General features: G+C 47.4%; 5 protein-coding genes across 6 annotated transcripts; 2 read left to right on the top strand and 3 right to left on the bottom strand.

Moving 5' to 3' along the window:
• Window positions 1–1420: 1420 nt before the first annotated feature.
• Window positions 1421–3454, top strand: LOC110184095 (uncharacterized). The gene is made up of 3 exons (XM_020952480.2): window positions 1421–1674; window positions 2379–2906; window positions 2980–3454. The coding sequence occupies exons 1-3, from the start codon at window positions 1620–1622 to the stop codon at window positions 3309–3311; spliced, it is 915 nt and encodes a 304-aa protein (XP_020808139.2). The 5' UTR covers window positions 1421–1619; the 3' UTR covers window positions 3312–3454.
• Window positions 3455–3537: 83 nt separating this feature from the next.
• On the bottom strand, window positions 3538–5246 carry LOC110184089 (uncharacterized). Its single transcript, XM_020952474.2, has 4 exons — window positions 4865–5246; window positions 4716–4801; window positions 3963–4113; window positions 3538–3899 (listed from the first exon to the last, which is right to left on the bottom strand). Exons 1-4 carry the CDS (start codon window positions 5049–5051, stop codon window positions 3766–3768), a joined length of 558 nt encoding a protein of 185 aa, XP_020808133.1. The 5' UTR covers window positions 5052–5246; the 3' UTR covers window positions 3538–3765.
• Window positions 5247–5613: 367 nt separating this feature from the next.
• Window positions 5614–6938, bottom strand: LOC110184088 (uncharacterized). The gene is made up of 4 exons (XM_020952473.2): window positions 6670–6938; window positions 6505–6590; window positions 6264–6420; window positions 5614–6079 (listed from the first exon to the last, which is right to left on the bottom strand). The coding sequence occupies exons 1-4, from the start codon at window positions 6854–6856 to the stop codon at window positions 5946–5948; spliced, it is 564 nt and encodes a 187-aa protein (XP_020808132.1). The 5' UTR covers window positions 6857–6938; the 3' UTR covers window positions 5614–5945.
• A 534-nt stretch (window positions 6939–7472) lies between these two features.
• On the top strand, window positions 7473–9137 carry LOC110184107 (uncharacterized). Its single transcript, XM_020952497.2, has 4 exons — window positions 7473–8004; window positions 8596–8663; window positions 8741–8903; window positions 8975–9137. Exons 1-4 carry the CDS (start codon window positions 7884–7886, stop codon window positions 9067–9069), a joined length of 447 nt encoding a protein of 148 aa, XP_020808156.1. The 5' UTR covers window positions 7473–7883; the 3' UTR covers window positions 9070–9137.
• LOC110184106 (protein DOP1 homolog) lies at window positions 9120–19439 on the bottom strand. Of its 2 annotated transcripts, none has more exons than XM_086837769.1 (11): window positions 19142–19439; window positions 18382–18607; window positions 18119–18297; window positions 16817–18052; window positions 16465–16756; window positions 15633–16398; window positions 15346–15454; window positions 10947–15280; window positions 10307–10502; window positions 9902–10244; window positions 9120–9835 (listed from the first exon to the last, which is right to left on the bottom strand). In XM_086837769.1, the coding sequence occupies exons 2-11, from the start codon at window positions 18535–18537 to the stop codon at window positions 9614–9616; spliced, it is 7833 nt and encodes a 2610-aa protein (XP_086693895.1). In that variant the 5' UTR covers window positions 18538–18607; window positions 19142–19439; the 3' UTR covers window positions 9120–9613. The 2 variants fall into 2 exon arrangements, with proteins under 2 accessions (XP_086693895.1, XP_020808155.2); XM_020952496.2 differs by having other exon boundaries at window positions 18733–19267.
• Between the last annotated feature and the right edge of the window lie 857 nt (window positions 19440–20296).

Below are 20296 nucleotides of genomic sequence, written 5' to 3'. Positions count from 1 at the left end.
TCTGAATTAAGCTATAATACCATTTTTTAGTCGATATTATTTGTATTTTTATACGACAATTTGTTGAACAAATCGAGCTTTAAAAAACTCATAACTAAGCCAAAAATTAATTAATTTTTATTCGGAAAGCAGTCCTATACTAATTTTTATCAGGGTAATAAATCTGCATACTCAAAATAAAATGTAAAAAAAAATTTTTTTGGCAATAATAACCCTTAAAAAATTTGGAAAAATTTTTCAAAAATGTATGTACTTTTTTTAATGCATAGAAAGATTCTCCAGTTGATGCTGATCAAGAATATATATGAATTAAAAGGTCGGAAACGACTCCTTCACAGCGTTACAAGCTTCTGTCTCTGCAAGGATATACAAATATATACAAAAATGAATATAGTTTAACCTTGACTATTTCCCTTTAAAATCTAAACTAAAATATATGGTCTGGAAGTTGACTTGAACTTGTAATTAACGCTTAATTAACAAACTGTTTGTGCGACAAACTTTTTGCTTAAACGTCGAGCAGACAAAGTTGTCAATGGCCCATGGAAGACCTCCTCGCCCTGACTCCTGACTCTTGGCTCTTGACTCCTGTCTCCCACCTCAGACTCGGACTCGGACTCGGAACTCGGAACCATTAGCACGCCCAGCGTGTGCCGCAAAAGAAGCTGCAACCACTCGCTGCACACACAAATCCAATTAGGAGCAACCACTGGTGGCCAGGGTGCGCACAGCTCCTGGCCCGGCTCCTGCTCCTGCTCCTGCTCCTGGCTGGTGGCTGGCTGGCGCTGAAAGGATAAATGGATGCAAGGCTCACAATGGCCGGCGCTAACCACTGACCCTATTATGCTAATACGGTGGCAAGACTCAAAAGCCTTTGACGTCACGTCAGGCGGACGTCTGAGAGATGCCGGGAATCCAGGAGTATAAAGGATGGAGCCGGGAGCACGGCAATGGCTGGCAATATCAGTTGCTTGGGAAATTGCGCAATATGACAGGATAATTGCATAAAAGGGTCCTTTGGCACACCTGAGCCTTATTGGCTGAGCCAGTGGCTGACTTGCTGACTGGCTGACTGGCTGTTCGGAGGAATGGCATGGAATCCAATGCGCCACTTGGACACTCGACTCCCAATTGCCAGTGCCATTTGCCATTTCCGTGCATATTTGAAAACTGCCAAAGCTCAAGTCGCACTTGACGGAAACCAAGCAAAGGTGACACGTCCCTTCTGGCTGGTGCGCATGTCCCCAGCGTGCCTTATTGGACGAGGAGTCGTCGTCGTCGTCGTCGTCCTCGGGCAACAGGTGCTGACTTACAGGTAAAAAAAAACTAAACTAGAAAGCGGAGCCCGAAAGGATTCCCGTGGAGTTGGGCTGGGTTCGCGACCCTCGAGGAGCTATAAAAGCGAACGGTCCAAGCGACTTGGCCGTTAGTCGACTTCGCCCCTGCGGCGTGCAACTCGATCTCCGCCGTGGGACCAGTTCCCCTCTTGAAATTGTCCAAAGTTTGTGTCCAAGTTTCACCGAAAATGTTATCAAAATTTGCAACTATTTAGCCCGCGTTGGTGTCTCCAGAGAATGTAACAACATCCCCAAGGAAACCTTTTAAGAAACAGCCTCAAGATGTCACAACTCCTATTGAGGCGACGGATTCTGTTAATGGTGTTACTCTGTGCGGGTATGTCAAAGGGATTTTAAATATGAAAAAGTTATAAAATTAACTTCATTTTTAATGAGTACAAATATTGATTTAATTAATGAAATCAAATTATTAAAATAATCGAAATTAAGGTTACTTCGGAGCCAAAAGATCCCACGAAAGTTGGAGATGCATAAAGCAAATTTAAATAAAATTCTAAACTTATTCCGATCTTTCCTATGGTAGCTATATATGTATAAATATATGCTTAAGTCGTTTGTTTTCTCTAAAATGAATAGCATAATTTTGAAACCATAAAACCTGGTTATATCATGTAAATGTGTTGCTTCTTATGTATATTGGAAGATTTTAATCTATAAAGCTTCGAATATATTTATTCATAAATAAGTCTTTGCTAGGTGATTCTATGACTTTTTTCATTTTATTTCTTTGTTTAAATTATTCCAATTTCCGCAAAGCTTAAATATCAGAGAGGGGAAAAAACTCCCTTAAAAACTATCCCCATTCTACTCACTCGCTTTCAGTGCTCGACACTTTTGTCGAATTGAAAGTTGACCTTTGATTAGGAGTCGCATTGCGCCTATCACTAATTAAAATCTGTAGGGGCGGGAGCGGAAATTGGATGTCATACCCTTTTTTGTGAAAAGCCACCCCTGTTCGCGGCTCCTCGGGGAACCCACAATTAATGGGCCATTCTCCCGATATGTATTCCCACTCGACAGCTCCACTGCGAAGCGCACCTTTCGGCGGAGCAGCAGCCACAACTGGGGACCAGCAGACGACACTGAGCCGTGACCTCCGAATTCCGGTGGGGTGGGAAAGCGATTGGGAGTTGGATCCGAACTGGGAGTCCATTGAGAGCGGACAGCCGGCGCCGCCGACGTCACGCGCCTTCCACGATGACCTTTACCCCGTCGACAACGGAAATCCCCGACAGCCGAAATCGAGCAGCACGGAAATGGACAAGCAATTGTTTGGCAGCTATTTTCCAGCACATCCGGAATTTTTGGGCCACCAGTGGCATCTGCAGCAGCTCAAGCAGCTGCAGGTGCAGCAGAAGTGGCAATCTCCGCCAGCCAAGGCCAAAAGGACGGCCATACAGTGGCCACCACCCGGTGATTACGATGATGAGGAGCAGCAACCTTCGGCTGGGGAGCCGCGTTATCCCTTCGCCTATGCCGCCTACAGCTTGCCCTGGAAACGCAAGCACATGACACCGTCACTCCGCTATATGCCATCGATCAGTGCTGGTGGGTATCGGGGTGGGTGCAGTCCCCCCAGAAGCTGGACACCTCACCTAGTGCCTTTTCCTTGTTCCCCTAGGAGCCATGACCAATCTGGGTGACTTCTTCAACCGTCTGGAGGCGAATGTTCGCTTTGCGGAGCAATCCCAGCTGGGCGAATCGGAGACTCGGCTGCTGGAGGGCAAGCATCCGCATCCGTTCCAACACATAACACCGATGCCGCCCGCCGATGGCCCCGACCCAGATCCCGTCCAGCAGGAGGAGCAGGACCGTAAGACATCCAAGCTGCTCCATGCCCTGCGCAGCTACCGGCCCTCGCAAAAGATCCGATCTTTGGTCTCGCGCAACCCGCAAGGCTACCGCTCCCAGCTCATTGATCCCAGCTACATGTGGCTGGGCCTGGGCAAATGACCAAGAGTCCAGGGCCAAGCATCCATCCGCAATGAGCTGCTACTACGGTAGGTGCCACAACGAAAGCCACTTCGTGTCCCAATTTAAGCTATGAATGTGTGTCCCTCCGTGTGTGTAAACAATATATATATATTTAAAGGCAATTCATAGAAGGTATTCTTCGAATTTCTGAAATATTCATGAAGGTAAGTATCGTATTAACGTTACAAGAATACTATAATCCATGTCTCAGGAACAGAAAATGATTACATTTTATTTGTAGGCACTTTTGAGACTTCTAAGGCCATGTGTAGAAGTGGTAAAGGGTTTTGAAATAATAATAATAGGTAAATTAGAGTCCCATTTATATAGGGAACGATTATATTGATAGTTTTGATTATAAAAAGTTAAAGAAATGCTCGCTAAAGAGAGCCTTAAAAATATTGGGAGCCACATTCTTTCCGTTTTAAGGAACTTATTGATTGTTGGGCAATCCCTCGTAGTTTCTGGCACTGCTCTGCGGCGGGATAAGCGGACGCTGCAGGTCGCTGGTTCGCTGAATCTGCTTGTAGAGCGAATAGATGCCGTAGTACAGGTACCAGCTGAGAGCTGCAGAGAATATTTGGAAATATATAGAAGAATATTCAGCATAAAGCTATTAATTTCACTTACTGATGGTTACCAGAGAGACCAGGATGGATGGCAAGGCACTCGTGAAGGACACCGAACTGAGCTGCACCCACATTCCGATTTGGGTGATGATGCCAAAGATCAGGGTCACGCCATTATTGAATAGCCAGGGCAGAAGGTAGAGATGGCGTTCCTAAAGGGAGGGAAATTAATTAATGTTTATATATTGTTTACAAATAATTTAAATCCCCTACAGTCTATATCATATATAACCCTAATGAGTGAACAAGTAATTGCTGTGTGAATTCTTTATCAGCCGTAGATGCATTTTTCATTCCCACTGATCAGTGATTCATTCTGCTTATCAATATCTTTTACCTTATCTGGATTGTTGTTTATATATGATACTTGCTAAATACTCGCAGAGTTCAAGGTAAATTGTGCTATAGAGTACATACATACGATGGGAAACTTCGTTACCCGTATATTTCATGATGTATTACAACGAAATTTAGGGGTATTAGTTATAAATTCTTAATAGATCGGATAAATATATAAATATTTTTCTCTACCAAGTTCCTTTGTCCCAGTATGCCAACAAGTATGCAACGATTTGCGACAAGTGATAAAAGTGCTTTCCTTTTTTTTTGGTTCAGTAACAATAAGCGCCTGATTATCAATCTCTGAGTCATAAAATAAGCGGAACTCGGACAAAAATTGACACGCTATCTGGCTATACATATTATTTACCACGTACTCTACCATCTCCTCCCTGATCCTGCCCATTATTCTTACCTTAAGAGTGCCCACGATCAGCATGCCCGAGGCCAGGAGGTTGATCACCTGCAGCGCCAGGTAAATGCTCAAGATGATCACCAGGACTGGGAGAGAAAGGAAAGCAGTGAAAATGATTGCACACTATTATGTATAGTCATTAAACCTACTAGTGCGCACTTCGTCAACCGTTAGCTTGGTATTGTGGTTTTCCTCGACTATCTGCCGGGCGAGCTCATCGGCGTTTCCCAGACCAATGGACGTGAGGATCACGGCCAGAAAGGAGAATATGACGCCAATCCATCCGAGGCCGACACCGTAGGTGCTAAGCCGCATGCCACACACAGAGTTCAACATTTTCACTAGTTTCCGGGGATTCCCCTTTTTAGCAGCAACAGAAAATAACAAACTGTACGATTCGCCGGGCGGTGCAAAAAGTGCAAGTGCAAAATAAGTCGTAGTTATCGTTTATTATTTAGGGATGGAACTGGAACGTGCATTATGAAAGTCACGACACGACACAACCAAAAGCTCTCGGATTCTTAGTTATATATTCTAGAGACAGCGATGCCAGACTGTTACATTTAAAAAATTTGGCGCTGTTTCAAAATGGTTTGACGAATTGAATTTTAAGAAATAAAACTAACGTCGGGATAAAATTTAAAAAAGGGGCCACTCTCTTGGCCATTCACACAGTTTATAATTCCTTTGCAGTTGCAGAAAAACAAGACCTCTTGGCGACGTTCTCAAAATACAAATGAATAAAAGAAACCATTTGCAAATGAAGTCAAGGATGTTGAAATATTTAGTTACATACTTAAAATAATATTTTAACGTCATAAACTATAAACGTTCCTAGCTGCATCTAATTCATTTATTGAAGCGAAAGCGAAATCATCTTTAATTAAATATTCTCCAATTTGGGTGTATACAAAATATATATTTTTTCACAGACATTTGGATATACATACATAAATATAATTCGCCTTGCAGTTACATTCGAAAAGTGATAAACGCAGATACAGGCCACAACGGGTAAGTAATAAAATATAGAAAAAATATAAAGAGCATGCGCCAAAAGACACTGAATTAGATTTAGACGCACATACAAATATCGCTTTTGTTCGTCATAGCGAAGCAAACAAATCGTTTTAATTTTTATATATATGAAAAGATTATCGCAAATAGAAAGCTGTACTGATATGATTCGAAATCTGTTGATCACGGGCTTAGAATCACTCATGAGCCAGCCTAAATCTTGGTGTAGCTGGGGTACGAATTGGTCTGCTGGGAGGCGGGTGCAATCAGCGGACGCTGGATATCACTGGTGACTTGGATTTGCTTGAACAGCGAGTAGATCCCATAGTACAGATACCATCCGAACGCTGGAAATTGCAAAAAAAAAATAATAATAATGCTATCAGCATCGTGCCCAAGTATAATTAAATGAACACAGCAGCCAGCGGCGCTGCGATAACCCCAGTTGTGGTTGAATTATTTCACAATTTGTGTGTACATCGCATTTTCAATTGCGGCGGGGAAAAACTGTGAATCATGCCACAAGCTTACCGAGAATAGCCATGGAGAAAAGAATGATGGGCAGGGCATCCAAGAAGGGCGTCGGGGAACTAAAAACTTGCGCCCAGAGGCCAAGGTGTACGACAATGCCGAAGGCCAGTATAACTCCATTATTGATCAACCAGGGCAGCAGGAGCAGATGGCGTTCCTGAAGATGTAGAAAACTTAGTTAATATTACATTCTATTGCCTATACGGGGACATGTCCCTTAAGAATGCTATTAACTCCCTACCTTTACAGTTCCTACGAGCAGCATGGCCGAAGACAAAAGATTGATCACCTTCAGCGCCAGGTAAACACTCAAGCTAATCACGAGAACTGAAAAGCCACAAATGTAGAGTATTATATCTAGATATCACACATATGTATGTTCATATATATATTCAAGAAAACCCACCGCTGCGCACTTGATCCAATGTAACATCAGCACTTTTGCTGCCGGCGACAATCTGCTGCGCAATTTCATCGACGAATCCCAGGGCCACGGACAAAAGGATCGTGGCCAGGAAGGAGAAGATGATGCCCAGCCAGCCAATGACCACACCGTAGGTGTTCAGTCGCATGCAAAACACTTTTGTCAACATTTTCACTGGTTTCCGGTTATAATAGTTTGGAGATTCGTTTGGAGAAAAAAACAAGAGCTCTTGCCCGGCTGCTCGGAATGCAATTGAATTGCAAATGCATGGCACTTGAAAGCTTTCGTGCGACGGTGCTGCCAGATCGCTAAGAAAAATAATAGATGCGTCACATTTATTTTTATGATGCTCAACTGTTAGCATTTAAATATAAATACCTATACGATTTTAACATTCGTTGAAACTAAAGAAACTTTTATTAAAATTAGATATGCCAAAAATATTTGATTATTTATTTATATTTATTGTAGCTAATTTTTGATTATGATACATGATAAAAAGTATACATATCCAGTCACTGTTTTAATTCAACATGAAGTAGTAACGGTACCAGGGCTGCAACAGACAGATTTAAATGAAAACTGTTAGGATGGCTTGAAGAATGACTAACATCCATTTGGATAATTGTTATTTTTAAAATCGAGATGTGATGCTATGACTCGTTATCTTCATTGTATATCATCACAATGTTAGGCCAATGCAAGCTAACATCTTCCCACACGGTATAATTGTTGTTGTTCCGGTCCTCTCGCAAGCACACAAAGCTAAAAATGCATACACACACGCACATTTATTTAGAAACACTAAGCAACAGGTTTTCCCGTATATTATATTTACTGTTTGGTTTATACAAGAAATATATGTGTATGTTTATTGTTTATTTTAAACAGCGAGTATTTCCATACATTGCATTTTCTTGCATAGTTTTTAAACATTTTCAAACTGTAAAGTATTGTCAATAAAAAATGTTAAATAAACAAGTATAAATAAATATATAATTATTCGCGCATAATATCAGTGCTTGCCTTGTTGTCTAGTCTAACCAAACTGTTGCTTCCCAAAGAATGTGTAAAATGGAATTCAGTTGTTATTTGCCTCTTGTCGAGCTTAGTCGCTTTTCCGTGCTCCAACTTGCCCCCAAAACCGGTTTCGCCGTTTTTGGTTACTTTTCGTGAAAATTTAATCAGCATTTAAGATGAAAATCGATCTGATCGTGGACCAGGGACCGTGTCAAACGGAGCTCAGGAGCTGGTGCCTGGGCATTGCCATATACTCGCTGATATCCATGACATTCAGCGTGCTCTTCGCTCCAACGGGTAGGAGAAATTTCAAGGCGTGGCGGCATTTGTTTATTCCAAATGCTCCGGCCTCCTCCGCGCCATTGTCTTAGAGCATAGAATACATACGCGACGACCACGGCGAATAAATTAAAACCATGAGCTAATCCATGGGGACACAAAAAAAAAAAACACGTTCCACTTTTTGGATCGATGACGACATCGGTGACAGATGCAAGCTGATGTTTTCATTCTAAAAATGTGCACACATATGAAAAAGTTCAAGATCACGTTTTGTTGGGTTTGATATTTGATACTTGGATATCTTAACCACAGATCCTAGACAATATTTTGTGTGAAATCGATCTGTATATCTAATAACCAAGATATCCATAGTACCCTTTAAATATTTACTTTTAAAATTAAATAAATGTGTGAATATATATTCAAGTTAATAATTCTTACTTAATACGTATCAAGTACCTTAAGTTCACGATCTTAAAAACTGTTGCTTTAATATAAACATAAATCTATAAATACCCATATTTCCATTAAACGTATACATATGTACAATTTAATAGAAAAACTTGGAATGTGTATTAAATAGTAATCATATTTCTTCCTGTGCAGTTGTAAACTTTGTTGGCTTTGCCATTGCCGTCATCGCTAACGTGCTCCTGCTGATCGGAACCCTTAAGGTTAGTTTCACTTCCGCTTGGCCAGATAAGCTTTCCTGATTCATTGCTGTACTTCTTCTTCTTTTATTGTCTTCCAGGAAAAGCGATTGCTCCTCCTGGGGTGGCTTATCTTCGCCCTGATTGAAGCCATCTCGTTTCCCTTTGCCGTTTTCGGTGTGATCTTCCACTATGGAGGCTATCGCGAGGCCACCGGTTTCAACAACATCTTCGGGGCCCTATTCGTGTACATCATATCGATCTGTGAGTTTAAGCAGTCCTCTTGTGCTCTCCAGAGCTCAGAATGAATCACCTCCTTATCTTCCCTTCTCTAGTAATCGTTGCGTTCTGCGCCCGCCTCATTTACTCGCACTACGTCCAGCTGAAGAACCGCGAGACGAGCAGTCCCAGGACGACGGCCGTGGTTTAGGCTGGATTTCGACATAACTTAGTTAGTTAGTTTGGCAATAAATAATTCGCTTTTGTGTTTTGATTGCAGTTTTGTCTCTCTTCTTATTCACATCCGGAACATCCGCAACTATCAACAGTTAGATACATTGGTTATGGTTATATTATAGTTATACATATACAATTACGGGGTGCTAGTCCTCCTCAAACACACAACAGTTAAAACGATCGATCACACTACGGACATTTCTATCTATATAGCTAGCTATCATACTATCGGCGTCATCTCCTGATCCAGCGCTACATCCTCCTCACCCTGCTTAGACATAAAATGGAAAGTTGGTCTTCTTGTTATTGTTGGTGTGTTGGGTCTGCTGCATGAAGCTCGTCTCGGCATTTTGGCTGCTTAGCTTGGCTTGCACGGCGGCCAGGATGCGCGATGGCTGGCCTGCCTCCAAGGCAGACTCCATGCCTAGATTCAGATTCAGATTCAGCTTGAGCTCGAATTGAGATCCATTCGCTTGGATCTGCGACTGCGTCGGCGGCCGGTGAACGGCAACCGGCTTTCATCTGGGCGTGGTGATACTGGGCAGCTTCTCCAGGAAGTCATTGGCCAGCACCTCCTCGATCTCCTGCAGGCAGTTAGCCACATCCTGTTCCGTGTCGGCAAAGTTTCTCGGCTGCGGGCAATTGAAGCCCAATGTGGAGAAGAAGGCGTACAGCTCCTGCAGCGATTGCAATTGCTGGAAATGCAGCATCAGATGCCGGTTGCTGGGCCGTTGCAAAAGCTAGAAGTGCCAAACAAAAGATTAGCTTAATCGGAAGAAGATGTGTCTGCATTCAACCCTACTCACCGGCGACTGGCTAGTATACTTCATGTCCATCAATCTGACCAACCGTCTTACATGCGGAACGTAGATAGCACTGGGCAGCATGGCCAGGTTCTCTAGGCTGCCATTAGGGAGCCGCACCTCCTCCTCGTGCACGTCGAACTCGGTGCCCACGAAGGCCCAACGATACATCTGGAAATGTGGCAACTTGGTGGCCGGCAGCACGCATCCTAATTCAAGGAGCTTACAAGCTTCCAGCTGTACCGAGCGCCAGTGCTGCATAGGAGTCTGGGAGCTGTAGCCATTGCTGGCTGTCGAAGCGGAGGACCAGGAGACGTCAATACCCGAGGGCATGCGCATTTGTTGGCTGCATAAGTATAACCATTTTTTAGTTAGATCTTGCAATAGTTTACATATGGATGAACTCACTTTCTCTCCTCGCTCTCCGACTTGAGTTCCTGCTCCATTTGCAGGAACACCTGCACCATTTCCGCAATAATGATGGGCCACAGGGAGGTTACGTGGTCGGGTGACATGCGGAGGAGGAGCACACGGAAGCACAGGAACACGGCGGCCTGAACGGAGGGACCCATTGGAACGAGTCGCAAACTGTTGGCCAGTTGCTCTGTTGGGACACAGAAAGAGTTATCGTGTTTAATTCCCCACAGAACCTTTACAATTAAATACTCTTAATCATTATATTTTTCGAGGAGCTAAATCTTAAAGAATTTTACGTGAATGAGATTATTTGATGTACTTCCTGCCTTTTCCTTATCGTATAAAGAAATATATACATATACAATATTTATTATTAATTTTATCAAAATTCCAACCGCATTATAAATAGTTGAGTAAATTCTCAGATATTTAAGATTCAAAGAAGAAGCCTCCCTTTTTTCTTTCGTTTAATAAAAGCCAAGTTTGCAAGATTGTTTCTAGTTTGGGCAAGCAAAAATTAACTGCAGACTCGACTAAAAATGGAATCAAATATCCCTTTTATAATCTCTTGGTCTGTCTCGATTGAAGTTAAAGAGAAGACTCCGCTAGGGTCGTATTCCTCCACACTTACCCTGGATATCCGGCATGTACTTGTTGTGCTGATCAAACTCGCTGCAGTAGATGACAAAGGCCAGACGCTTGAGCAGCATGGCCCGCTGTTCGTACTCCTGGTCGCGCGATGTAAAGATGTTGAGGCTGCCCGCCTGTGAGAGCGAGACGCGGGTCATTAGCTCCCGGAATGTGGTATTGTCGTACGTCATTAGGCTGTCCATGATCATGCGCCAAAAGGGAAGGCACGAGAGGTGCATCTGGAAGAAGGCGTTGTCCAGCAGCAGGTCCAGCATATCCTTGCGCCACGCCTTCCTCGTGTACTGATACCCGCTCAGGCTAGCCAAGAGCGCCGAGCAGGCGTAAAAGAAGGGCACGTTCCGAGCCGTGTGATTCTTCAAGTACGGAGTTATATTATACAGCAGCGGGGTGACAATATTAACCACTTTGTCCTTCTCCTGTGACCCGTATGCCACGTCCAGCAGGTTCGACAGGATGGCTGCCAGAACGCTCTGCGCCTGGAGGGAGTACTGCTGCAGTCCACCGCCGCCTACGCTGTTGTCCTTGGCCAAGCCATCGGTGTCCTCTTTAACGGCCAAGTTTCGACGCAGCCAGGTGGTCTGCTCCAGACAGGAGCCAGCCACGCTGGACAGCGAGTCCACCAGCCGCGAGGTGACGTCGTGCAGCTCTCGAACCTCCTTCTTGTCCTGGAAGGGCATCTGCGGACAACGCTGAACGAACTCGTTGAGCAGCATCAGCAGAGCGAACTGAGCTGGAGGCGTCAGGTTCAATCCATCCCGGATGAGGGCGAGCAGCGAGCTCCAGGCATCGGCCAGCTGGGGAGCCGGGGCCGATCGCATGTAGAAGTAAAATAGCTCCAACGAGCTTACCTCGATGCTGAGCTGGGCAGGCGGTCGGTGGATCGGCGGTGGAGAGCGAACCACATGATGCAGGGTCATAACGAACGAGTCCATCGGCATCACGCGAATGCTAGACACCAGGGACACGAGCGAGAGCTGGGCGGGACACGCCTGCAGCGTGGAGTTGCGCTGGAACTGCTCCGAGATGCTCAGACCACTCATATTTGCGGCAACGCCGCGCTGCTGCCAGGTGACGGCAACGGCGGCCAGGAAGTTGCAGCCGTGATGCAGTGAGACCGGCGACAGAAACTCCAAAAGCTGCTGCCGCACCGGTCGTAGCTGTCCCAGTTCGCTGTCCCAAATGGCAGCCACGCTGCTCATGATCCTTGGCAGGTGCGAGAGCACGGCATTACGCGCCGCCTGGAGCTGGGGATTCCTTGGCGCCGGCACTGATGTGCCGGAAGATTCGCTGGCGGACAGGAAGGAGTGGACAATGCTGTTGAGCAACTGTCCAGTGCTGGAGCTCTGGGCCGAGGAGCTGGTCTGCGGGTAGGCCTGGTTGAACAGGTGCGAGAGCGCCGTCTGCTGCGTGTTATCCAGCAGGCAGTAGTGGCAAAGGATGGTCAGGGCCTCCAGCTGGGATACGACATAGTCCGGCGGAAAATGTCGCTGCTGGGGTAGTGGCAGTTTGGCCAGACGATCCAGATTGCTGCACAGCTGGTGAACCACGCTGATCACGATATTGGTGAGAGAGCCGAAGGAGAAGCAGTTAAGCGAGGAGGTCACCAGGTCTGTCCAGTTGCGGTGCAGGTGGCGCAGTCGTTCCTGCTGCAGGGCGCCCAAGACGGCGGCCAGGAACATGGGCTGCTGGCTAATCAGGCAGTTGGGCAGATACTTGACATTGGCCGCCGCCGCTCCTTCGGTCAGGCGGGTGGGCGAGGCATTGCCCGCCGTATCCTCGCCCGCTGTGGGCGGCGTATCCTGCCGCACCTGATGCACCTCGTGCTCCAGCCGAATCACGGCAAGCAGCAGGCGTAGCAGCTGCAGTTGGAAGCAATCGGCATGCAGCTGGTCATCCTGCGGATCGTTAAAGCTGAGTACCTGCTCCGCATAGCTGGCCGAGTTGGAGGTGGTCCTGCTGCGGCCATAGCTGCACACGGAGCTATTGAGGCAGTGCAGCATCACCTTCTGAAGCTTGGCACGGGCTAGGAGGTCAGCGATGTAGCGGGCCAGCCCTGTGCCCATTCCCTTGACGATCTCGATCAGCTCGGAGCAGATCACCGTCAGTAGCTCAATGCTCTCCAGCTGGATCCTTCGGTTATTCACGATGTCCTGCAGCGTAGGCGGCTGCCTCTGGGCGTCCAGCGATTCCCTCTGAAAGTAGCCACGGGCGTAGAACAGGCATAGTGTGACCAACAGCTCCAGCTGCATGCAGCCCCGATAGGCCTGGGCGTACTCCGAGCTGCCCACGCTGCCGTCGAAGCCCTTGCCGGAGATGCTCTTGCGATGGCGCACCAGCAGCTGCTTCAGGCTGCCGCTGGAGAAGGACGTGGTGATAGAAAGGCAGAGGAAGGTGCGACGATCGCAGCAGATGATATTGCGCAGGGTCTGCAGGGCATACAGCGTCTGACGCGTATCGTAGATGGCCAGGTAGAGCAGCAAGTGGTTGTGGTACAGGTGAGCGGCGTCGGTGAGGGAAGTGCTGCTCTTCATAGAGCTGCGCAGGCTGCACGTTTGCTCCTCCGCAGCCGCTGCAGCGGCTGCTGCTGCCGCATTATTCTGACGCAAGATCTCTACATTCTGCTTGCCCTTCTCCAGCGTCTTCTGCATATCCGGCTGGAGTTTGCTCGTCTCCAAGCTAAGGTTGCGGCGCTTATCCTCTACGTTAATTGTGGACTCTGTGGCCGGCTCCTCTGATTCCTCCTCAAGCTCTGGCTGCTCCACGTGCGAACCACTAAGATTGCTGTCCGTGGAGGTCTTTGAGATGCAGCTGAGACGCTTCTTCTCGCCGGCAATCAACAGTTTCTTGCGCTTGCCCATCTTTTTGTCCTCCCGGAAATACTCGTCGGCCGGCAAGGCATCCGCTTGAAGGTCGGGCGTGCTCTGCTGCTCTTGCTCCTTTTGCTGAGACTCCAGCGAGTTGAGACTGCACTCTCCGGGTGTCTTCTCTCTGGTCAGGCGGTACGTCTTTCGGCTCTTGATCTTCTCGTGCTGCGACAAGGCCTCGGTGACCCGCTCGCAGTCGCCGACAAAGCGCTTGACATCGTCACTGATACCAGCACTCGAACTCACCGTGATACTGTCCTCCTTCTCCAGACTGGTCTCGCGCAGCTCCGAGTCCGACTCGAAGTCGCTGCTGTCCGAGTTGTCCGTTATATCCTGGTCAAAGTGGAGGCTCTGGTCGGGCTGCTGGGCTCCCCGTTGCGAATGCTCTTGCTCCTGCGAGGGCTGTTCGCTCTCGTCCATGGCACAGGCCAGCTTCTGCTCCAGCGGCGTCTCCTTGTGAGGTATCTCGATCCGCGGCTCCTCCAGATCCGTTTCGTCGTCAAAGTCGTTAGCATTTTCTAGTGGATTGATGATCAGGCCGATGGTGCTGACATCCTGGGCTGCCTCGCTGCTGCTGGTCACCGTTGTTGCTGCCGCTTTGTCGCTCACGAAGTTGGAAACCTTGTTGGCCTTGCCGCCGCTCAGTGTGACCCCAAAGATCTTCTTGGGGAAGTTCCGGATGGGGCTCTTCTTCTTACCCCCGCTGGTGGTCTCCATGTGATGATACTTCACGTTGCCCTGCTCCGAGCTGATGGCGTATACGTCGCGCTCAAAGGCAGGCGTGACTTCCGCATCGGCTTCGCGGTACAACTGCTGCATGTGAACGATGCCCACGCGCTTGGAGCTGGCGGAGAGTAGGATCTTGTAGAGCGGCTTGGTTACCCGGGCGAGATCGCCACGCAGTAGCGAAGCCTGGAGCCAGTTGGTCACAAACGTCCGCTCCGACATGTAGTGAGGCAGCGCCAAGGTGTCCAGCACCTTAAGAAGCGTCTTCTCAAACCCACGCGTCGGCTGCTTGGCTCTGCCCAGGTGCCACAGCAGCTCGAACTTCTTGAAGCTGCGCGCCTGGCTCTCGCGCAGTTTCTCCGTTGATTCCGTGGGGCACAGCAGCTGGGCATCCGCCAGGCGTTCCATCTGGAAGCTGCGCAAGGCTGTCCGGCCAAGGAAAGGCGGTTGAATTTGGAGGAGATGTTGTGCCTGCATCCGATTGCCAATTACCGTTTCCACCAGCCCACTCTCCAGGCAACTGTGCAGCTGATGGAGGAGCGCTGCAATCTGGGCTGGATCTATACCGGCGGCTCCTAGGTAATCCCACAGTATGGAGCTCACCAGCTGGAAGACGCGAGAGTGCTGTTCCATATAGCTGACATGGCCGAACTTGAGCAGCGGCAGCATTACCACAAAAGTGACACCGGGACTGGTCGTGTGCTCGATTTGCGAACGCAAAAGGCTGAAAAGGGGTTCAAGACTTAGGTATTGTTTTGCTATTTGATGTGAAAGTCCTCCTCAACTCACCTGATGAGATCGAAGAGCGTGGTAATGGCCGAGACCTGTAACTCTTTGTCGCTCTGAGCAAAACATGCCACCAGGCAGAGGACCTTCAGCCAGTTGGGTAATTCAGGCTCTGAAATGGGTTCGAAACATAAAACAATATGATTAATCACTGAGCAGGAAAAGTCCCTGAATAAGAAACAAAATGTGGAAAAGTAATCACATGAATCATGAGAACCACGGACCAGGTTTTACCTGGGGTTTCTTAGCAATCTCTTAATCGTAGCTGCTATGAATAACTAAATACTCACCATTCCTGTCTAGAACAATGTGCTTGTTGCAGTTGGGAAACGTCGACATCTCCACGAGCAGAGTAGCTGCCAGTTTGACAGCTCCACGAAGGGATACGCTCAGCTGGAGCTCCGACAACTGCTGGACACTGCGTTGCGTTTGCCCATCGATGAGCAGACTCTGTTGTTTTTCCTCCTGTGCCTCGCTGTCGCTGCTTAGCTCACTGGCACTGACAGGCAGGGGCAGGGAACGATTCAACAGCCTCTGCAGCTGCTTGGAGCGCGGCACTATGTCCACGCGGAGCAAGTTGAACAGCCTCTCTATTTGTGACTCTCGCTCGGCGCACTCATGCTCTAGGACTTGCTCGGCCAGAAACAGATTGGAGGTGTGACTCGTACTGGTGGTTCTCTGCAACTGAACCCGCACCGCGCATTCCTTGGGCTCCGCTTGGATCTGGAGTATCTTACGGGCCAGGTAAACTTCGAAGAAGATCTCATACTGGCGGATGCATTTCTCCAGAATTGAGAAACCCCGCTGCTGTGTGGCCCGGCTCTCTTCGTCCAGCTGGAACTGCGGGGATTGCTCTGGAGGAGCACTCTTGGGTTCCTCGGTGCTAGGACCATCGCCGGCATTGCTTGTAGTGTTTGACTGAACCAGGGCAATGTCCTTAGGCCGCTGCTTTTTGGGACTGCGTATGAATGGCACCTTGGCCTTGGCCTTGAGCTTCTTAATGCTCCGCGGAGTGTCAAGATCCGAGGAGGACTGCGGTGTGTCCGAGGCGCTGATCTGTAAAAAAAATTAGGTAAACATTATCAAGGAAAGGTTAAAGCTTAAGCCTAGAAGGCCACTCACATCCTTGTCCAGCTCAGACAGCCTGGAAATAGACTTGGCCTTCTTCTTGTTGGGACTGTGCCGACCCACACTCTGATTGGAGGCCGAGCGCCGAATCAGCTCCTCATCGTTGTTGGGATCGGTGCCGTGCAGTGAGTTCTCCGCAAACTGATTTAGTCGCGAGTCCGACTTGCTCTTCTCCAGGGAACTGCTGGGCGCCTCCACTTTGTCACTTACCGAATTCACGGTGATCTTCTCGTCCGACGAGGAGCCACCGTTCTGCTCTATCAGCTTGTTCAGTTTTATGGGACTTCTGCGGAGAAATACAAACAGAGATAAGCGAGTTTCAAAATATGCCTTTGTTTCAGCTTACGTTATCATGGGCTGGACCCTGGAGACGATTTTCATGCAAAGCTTGAGCGAGGCCGTAATCTCGCTGCTGCTCACGCGATCCATGTGGAGGGACAGCAACTGGGTGATGGCCAGAAATACCTTGGGCAGATACACCCTTGTGGTCTCTGTGTACATCTCCAGAGAGACGGTTTCCAGTAGGAATTCGGTTAGCACGCAGATCTCTAGCACACAGGGATCCCCGGAACCCACATCGCAGTCGTATCTTCCAGAGGTTTCTCCCTGTTGGACCCTCTCCTGCGAGGAGTTGGCCTGCTGGCAGGCTCTTTCGAACATATTGGTCATGTAGCTCCAAATATACGCAGGATCGAAAGTGGCAAACAGAAGGTTGGCGGATTTTAAGGCCTCAGCATTCCCGCTGGAGATGTACATGGCGCGCATAATGTCATGCAGAACATAGTCCAGTACGGCGCTGCCAATCTCCGCCTTGTCTAGCAGGGAAAGCATGATCCTGTAGGGCTTCAGGTCCATGGGCGAGCAATCTAGGCTCAGCCGCAGCGTGGTGATTAAAGCTCGAATAAGGATGTGCCGCGAATGCTTCACGAAGTACGGTTCCGGCTCCGGCTCCTCCTCCGGGCCATTCGTGGTGTCTAGTGAAAGGGTGTCGTAGGTGGGCGAGTTCTTGGCCACTTCGCTGCCCAGCAGCCAACTGAACAGTCGCCTGTTTAGCGACATATCCCGCCTGAGGATGGTATTGAGCCCATTGGTGACCAGCTTCACCAGATCGTCCTCGCTGAGCAGAGCCGTGTGCATGGGGAAGCCTAGCAGCAGGAACTCCAGGGTGTTGCGCTGCACCAGGATCAAAGAATCATTCAGGCAGGCGCACAACGCCGACATCATAATCTCCCTGTTGTGGCCCATGATGTAGATTTGCTCCTGCATGTCCAGTCGCTTGTTGAAGTGCTCCAGCAGATAGGTGATGGCCGGCAGCCTTATAGCCGCATTGTTTGCCACCGACTCCCAGAGCACCGTGTAGAAGTGCATGGGATTCACGGCATTGCACACTTGCTTGAGCAGAGAGCTAATCCGTTCAAAGTGATCCAAGCCACAGTCGTAGCCGGGCAGGACGCCATTGAGAAAGCCGCTCAGCGCAGGCCTCAGCTTGTCGCCCAGCGGCACAAAGTAGTTCTCGTAGATGGCCAGCAAAGCGGGCCTCACGTTCATGGCGGCATAGCCGAGTAGCGGGAACAGGCCAGCGCTAAAAGGAGTAATTAAATCAGAGATTAGGTGTGCTTTATCTATCTGTATTTCGGAGGCCACTGACCTGTATATAAACTCCGTGGCCAGGCGCTCTGGCCCCGTCTTGCTGAATATCACCGAGTACGTCTCCAGGGCCTTGAGATGAACGCCGGAGGGCAAGGCGGGATGCATGCACTGTGCCAGACGCTTAGCTATCTTCAGGCGACGTGGAATGACCTGGTACTGCGTATTGCTCGATATGGCCTGAGCCACAAGCAGGAAGAGATAAGGTTGATGTCATGAGTCAGCTGCTCCAGCTTCGATTGAGGAGACAGAGAGGAGCTATACCTTGCTGAGCTTGCCCAGTGCTGATATCAAATCCGCCCACTCGCTGGAGTACTCGAAATTGCGCAGCGCCTTGTCTATGTTGGTCATGTAGGTGCGGTACTTGGCCTCCGCCATGAGCTTCTGCTCCTCGACGAGCGCGTCCGCAGAAGTCTCCATGGTGGCTCCGATCTCTAGCTACGTGTGTGTGTGTGTGCGGAGTCGTTGGCGATTTGGTGGGAGAAGAGCTCTGCAAATAATCAATAGTTAAGCACACTTGTTGCCCTTGGAAGCCGAGTTGGGGCTTGCATATTCGAAAAGTGTGGCAAGTGAAGCACCTGCGAAACACACTCTTTGTTCCCTCAGCACACTCACACACGGCGCTTCCGCTTAATTGGCAGCGGGTCTGGCAATTAACCCTAGATGTGTGTGTGGTTCGTGTTTGCGAGGCAATCTATACTTTCCAACTGCAATATCGGCCCAGAAAATAACGTCAGCGACGTCGTCGCGCGTGGCAGGAGCAGAAAATTGTAAATATGTGAATGCTCTCGCTCGGTGCCTCTCTCTTTCTCCGAAATGCAACGGGAATGGAGAGAGCGATAAGCTAGAGACCAGCTGATGACGAATATTCTGCTGTTTGCCCTAGGCAGCAGGGAGCGCGGGATGGTGGGGGGTGCGCGTGACGGAGACAGACACAGACAAACGCAATTGTTTTGAACTTTTTCGCGACTTTCCCAACTCTCTATTGCGGCCACCTGCAACTGCAACTATCGCCCCCGCTTACCACAGAGTATAACTGGCGATTTTAACACATTTTACATTGTATAAAGATTGCACTTTGTTTTTGTGTGTGGAATTTACATCTGGCAAATTTTTTTTGGCTGTAACTCGCTAGCGATGGACTTTCGCTATTGATAACCGTGACTTCTTCGCCAGCGATAGCTTCGCTGTTGGTTATCACAACTCCCAGTGAATATTTCATTAACAATTAAAATTAGCAATTAAAATTTAGAGAAGTCCGAAACATAAATTTCGACAATGTTATCTAAAATAAATTTTGTTTCTACCAAAATAACGAATAACTGCGATTTTGAAAACCAATCAACAATGGCCATCACTAAGCTATCGATAACGATAGCTAAGTGTAATCCAAAATGTAACATTTTAGAGGGAATACCGAAGTTTGTATACCCTTCAGTTTGCAATTGGATCATTAAGAAATATTATTGTTAAACTAAAAAAATCTAACTTAATAATACAATATGTAGACATATGATTTGTGGAAGGCAATAACAGTGCTCGATTTAGTTTATAATGGTTCATTAGAGTTCTACTTTTTACACTTCGCGTATCAGCAACCGGATGGCGTATTCCTTTTCTTCTCTCTACATGCATTCTCTGAGCTATGTTTACATTTGTATCTCTTAATGCGATTACTTAAGTTAGACAGAGATAACTATATTCCTTATAATCCTAACGACCCTTTGAGCTTGTGTGCCTTATTAATACAGTGGGCCTTACAGGTATCTAACCTGTACAAATATGTAAGGTTGTATTAAATGTAATATGTATTTTTTAAATCAAATAAACATAGATATACTATCTCATGGATGAAAAATCTTGTATAAAATATATTATAATATACAAGCAGACAACGGAGCCATTTTAACCTGTGTTCCATTTACGAACGCATTATATATAAACAGCAAAATTATATATAGTGTTCAACTTCATTTTCCGATTGTTCTTATGTCAGCTATATTTTATAAGATAATATATAATAAAGTTAAATAAAATATAATTAACAAAAATTCGAAAACAATATAAATTCTCGGAAAAGTATAGGCAAAATATGTCAAAAACGACGAAGTTCTTTCTCCCAATAAATTTCACGATATTTTTAAATTTCATAATATATTTATATATATTTTCATAAAAT

This window comes from Drosophila serrata, unplaced genomic scaffold (assembly GCF_035046125.1).
Source record: "Drosophila serrata isolate PLE 108 unplaced genomic scaffold, ASM3504612v1 contig_334, whole genome shotgun sequence".
NCBI classification, from domain to species: Eukaryota; Metazoa; Arthropoda; class Insecta; order Diptera; family Drosophilidae; genus Drosophila; species Drosophila serrata.
The sequence above is the reverse complement of the archived record's forward strand: the minus strand, read 5'-3'. Positions and strand labels throughout refer to the sequence as shown.

Coding starts and splice junctions, on each gene's coding strand:
- LOC110184095 (XM_020952480.2), top strand. CDS start 1,620: ATGTCACAACTCCTATTGAGGCGACGGATTCTGTTAATGGTGTTACTC. Junction 1,675..2,378: donor AATGGTGTTACTCTGTGCGG/GTATGTCAAAGG, acceptor CCCACTCGACAG/CTCCACTGCGAAGCGCACCT. Junction 2,907..2,979: donor TATGCCATCGATCAGTGCTG/GTGGGTATCGGG, acceptor TTGTTCCCCTAG/GAGCCATGACCAATCTGGGT.
- LOC110184089 (XM_020952474.2), bottom strand. CDS start 5,051: ATGTTGAACTCTGTGTGTGGCATGCGGCTTAGCACCTACGGTGTCGGC. Junction 4,802..4,864: donor GGTTGACGAAGTGCGCACTA/GTAGGTTTAATG, acceptor TTTCTCTCCCAG/TCCTGGTGATCATCTTGAGC. Junction 4,114..4,715: donor TGATCGTGGGCACTCTTAAG/GTAAGAATAATG, acceptor CCCTCCCTTTAG/GAACGCCATCTCTACCTTCT.
- LOC110184088 (XM_020952473.2), bottom strand. CDS start 6,856: ATGTTGACAAAAGTGTTTTGCATGCGACTGAACACCTACGGTGTGGTC. Junction 6,591..6,669: donor ATTGGATCAAGTGCGCAGCG/GTGGGTTTTCTT, acceptor GTGGCTTTTCAG/TTCTCGTGATTAGCTTGAGT. Junction 6,080..6,263: donor TTTCTCCATGGCTATTCTCG/GTAAGCTTGTGG, acceptor TGCAATTTCCAG/CGTTCGGATGGTATCTGTAC.
- LOC110184107 (XM_020952497.2), top strand. CDS start 7,884: ATGAAAATCGATCTGATCGTGGACCAGGGACCGTGTCAAACGGAGCTC. Junction 8,005..8,595: donor CGTGCTCTTCGCTCCAACGG/GTAGGAGAAATT, acceptor CTTCCTGTGCAG/TTGTAAACTTTGTTGGCTTT. Junction 8,664..8,740: donor TGCTGATCGGAACCCTTAAG/GTTAGTTTCACT, acceptor ATTGTCTTCCAG/GAAAAGCGATTGCTCCTCCT.
- LOC110184106 (XM_086837769.1), bottom strand. CDS start 18,537: ATGGAGACTTCTGCGGACGCGCTCGTCGAGGAGCAGAAGCTCATGGCG. Junction 16,399..16,464: donor TGTCTGAGCTGGACAAGGAT/GTGAGTGGCCTT, acceptor TTTTTTTTACAG/ATCAGCGCCTCGGACACACC. Junction 10,503..10,946: donor GTACATGCCGGATATCCAGG/GTAAGTGTGGAG, acceptor GTGTCCCAACAG/AGCAACTGGCCAACAGTTTG.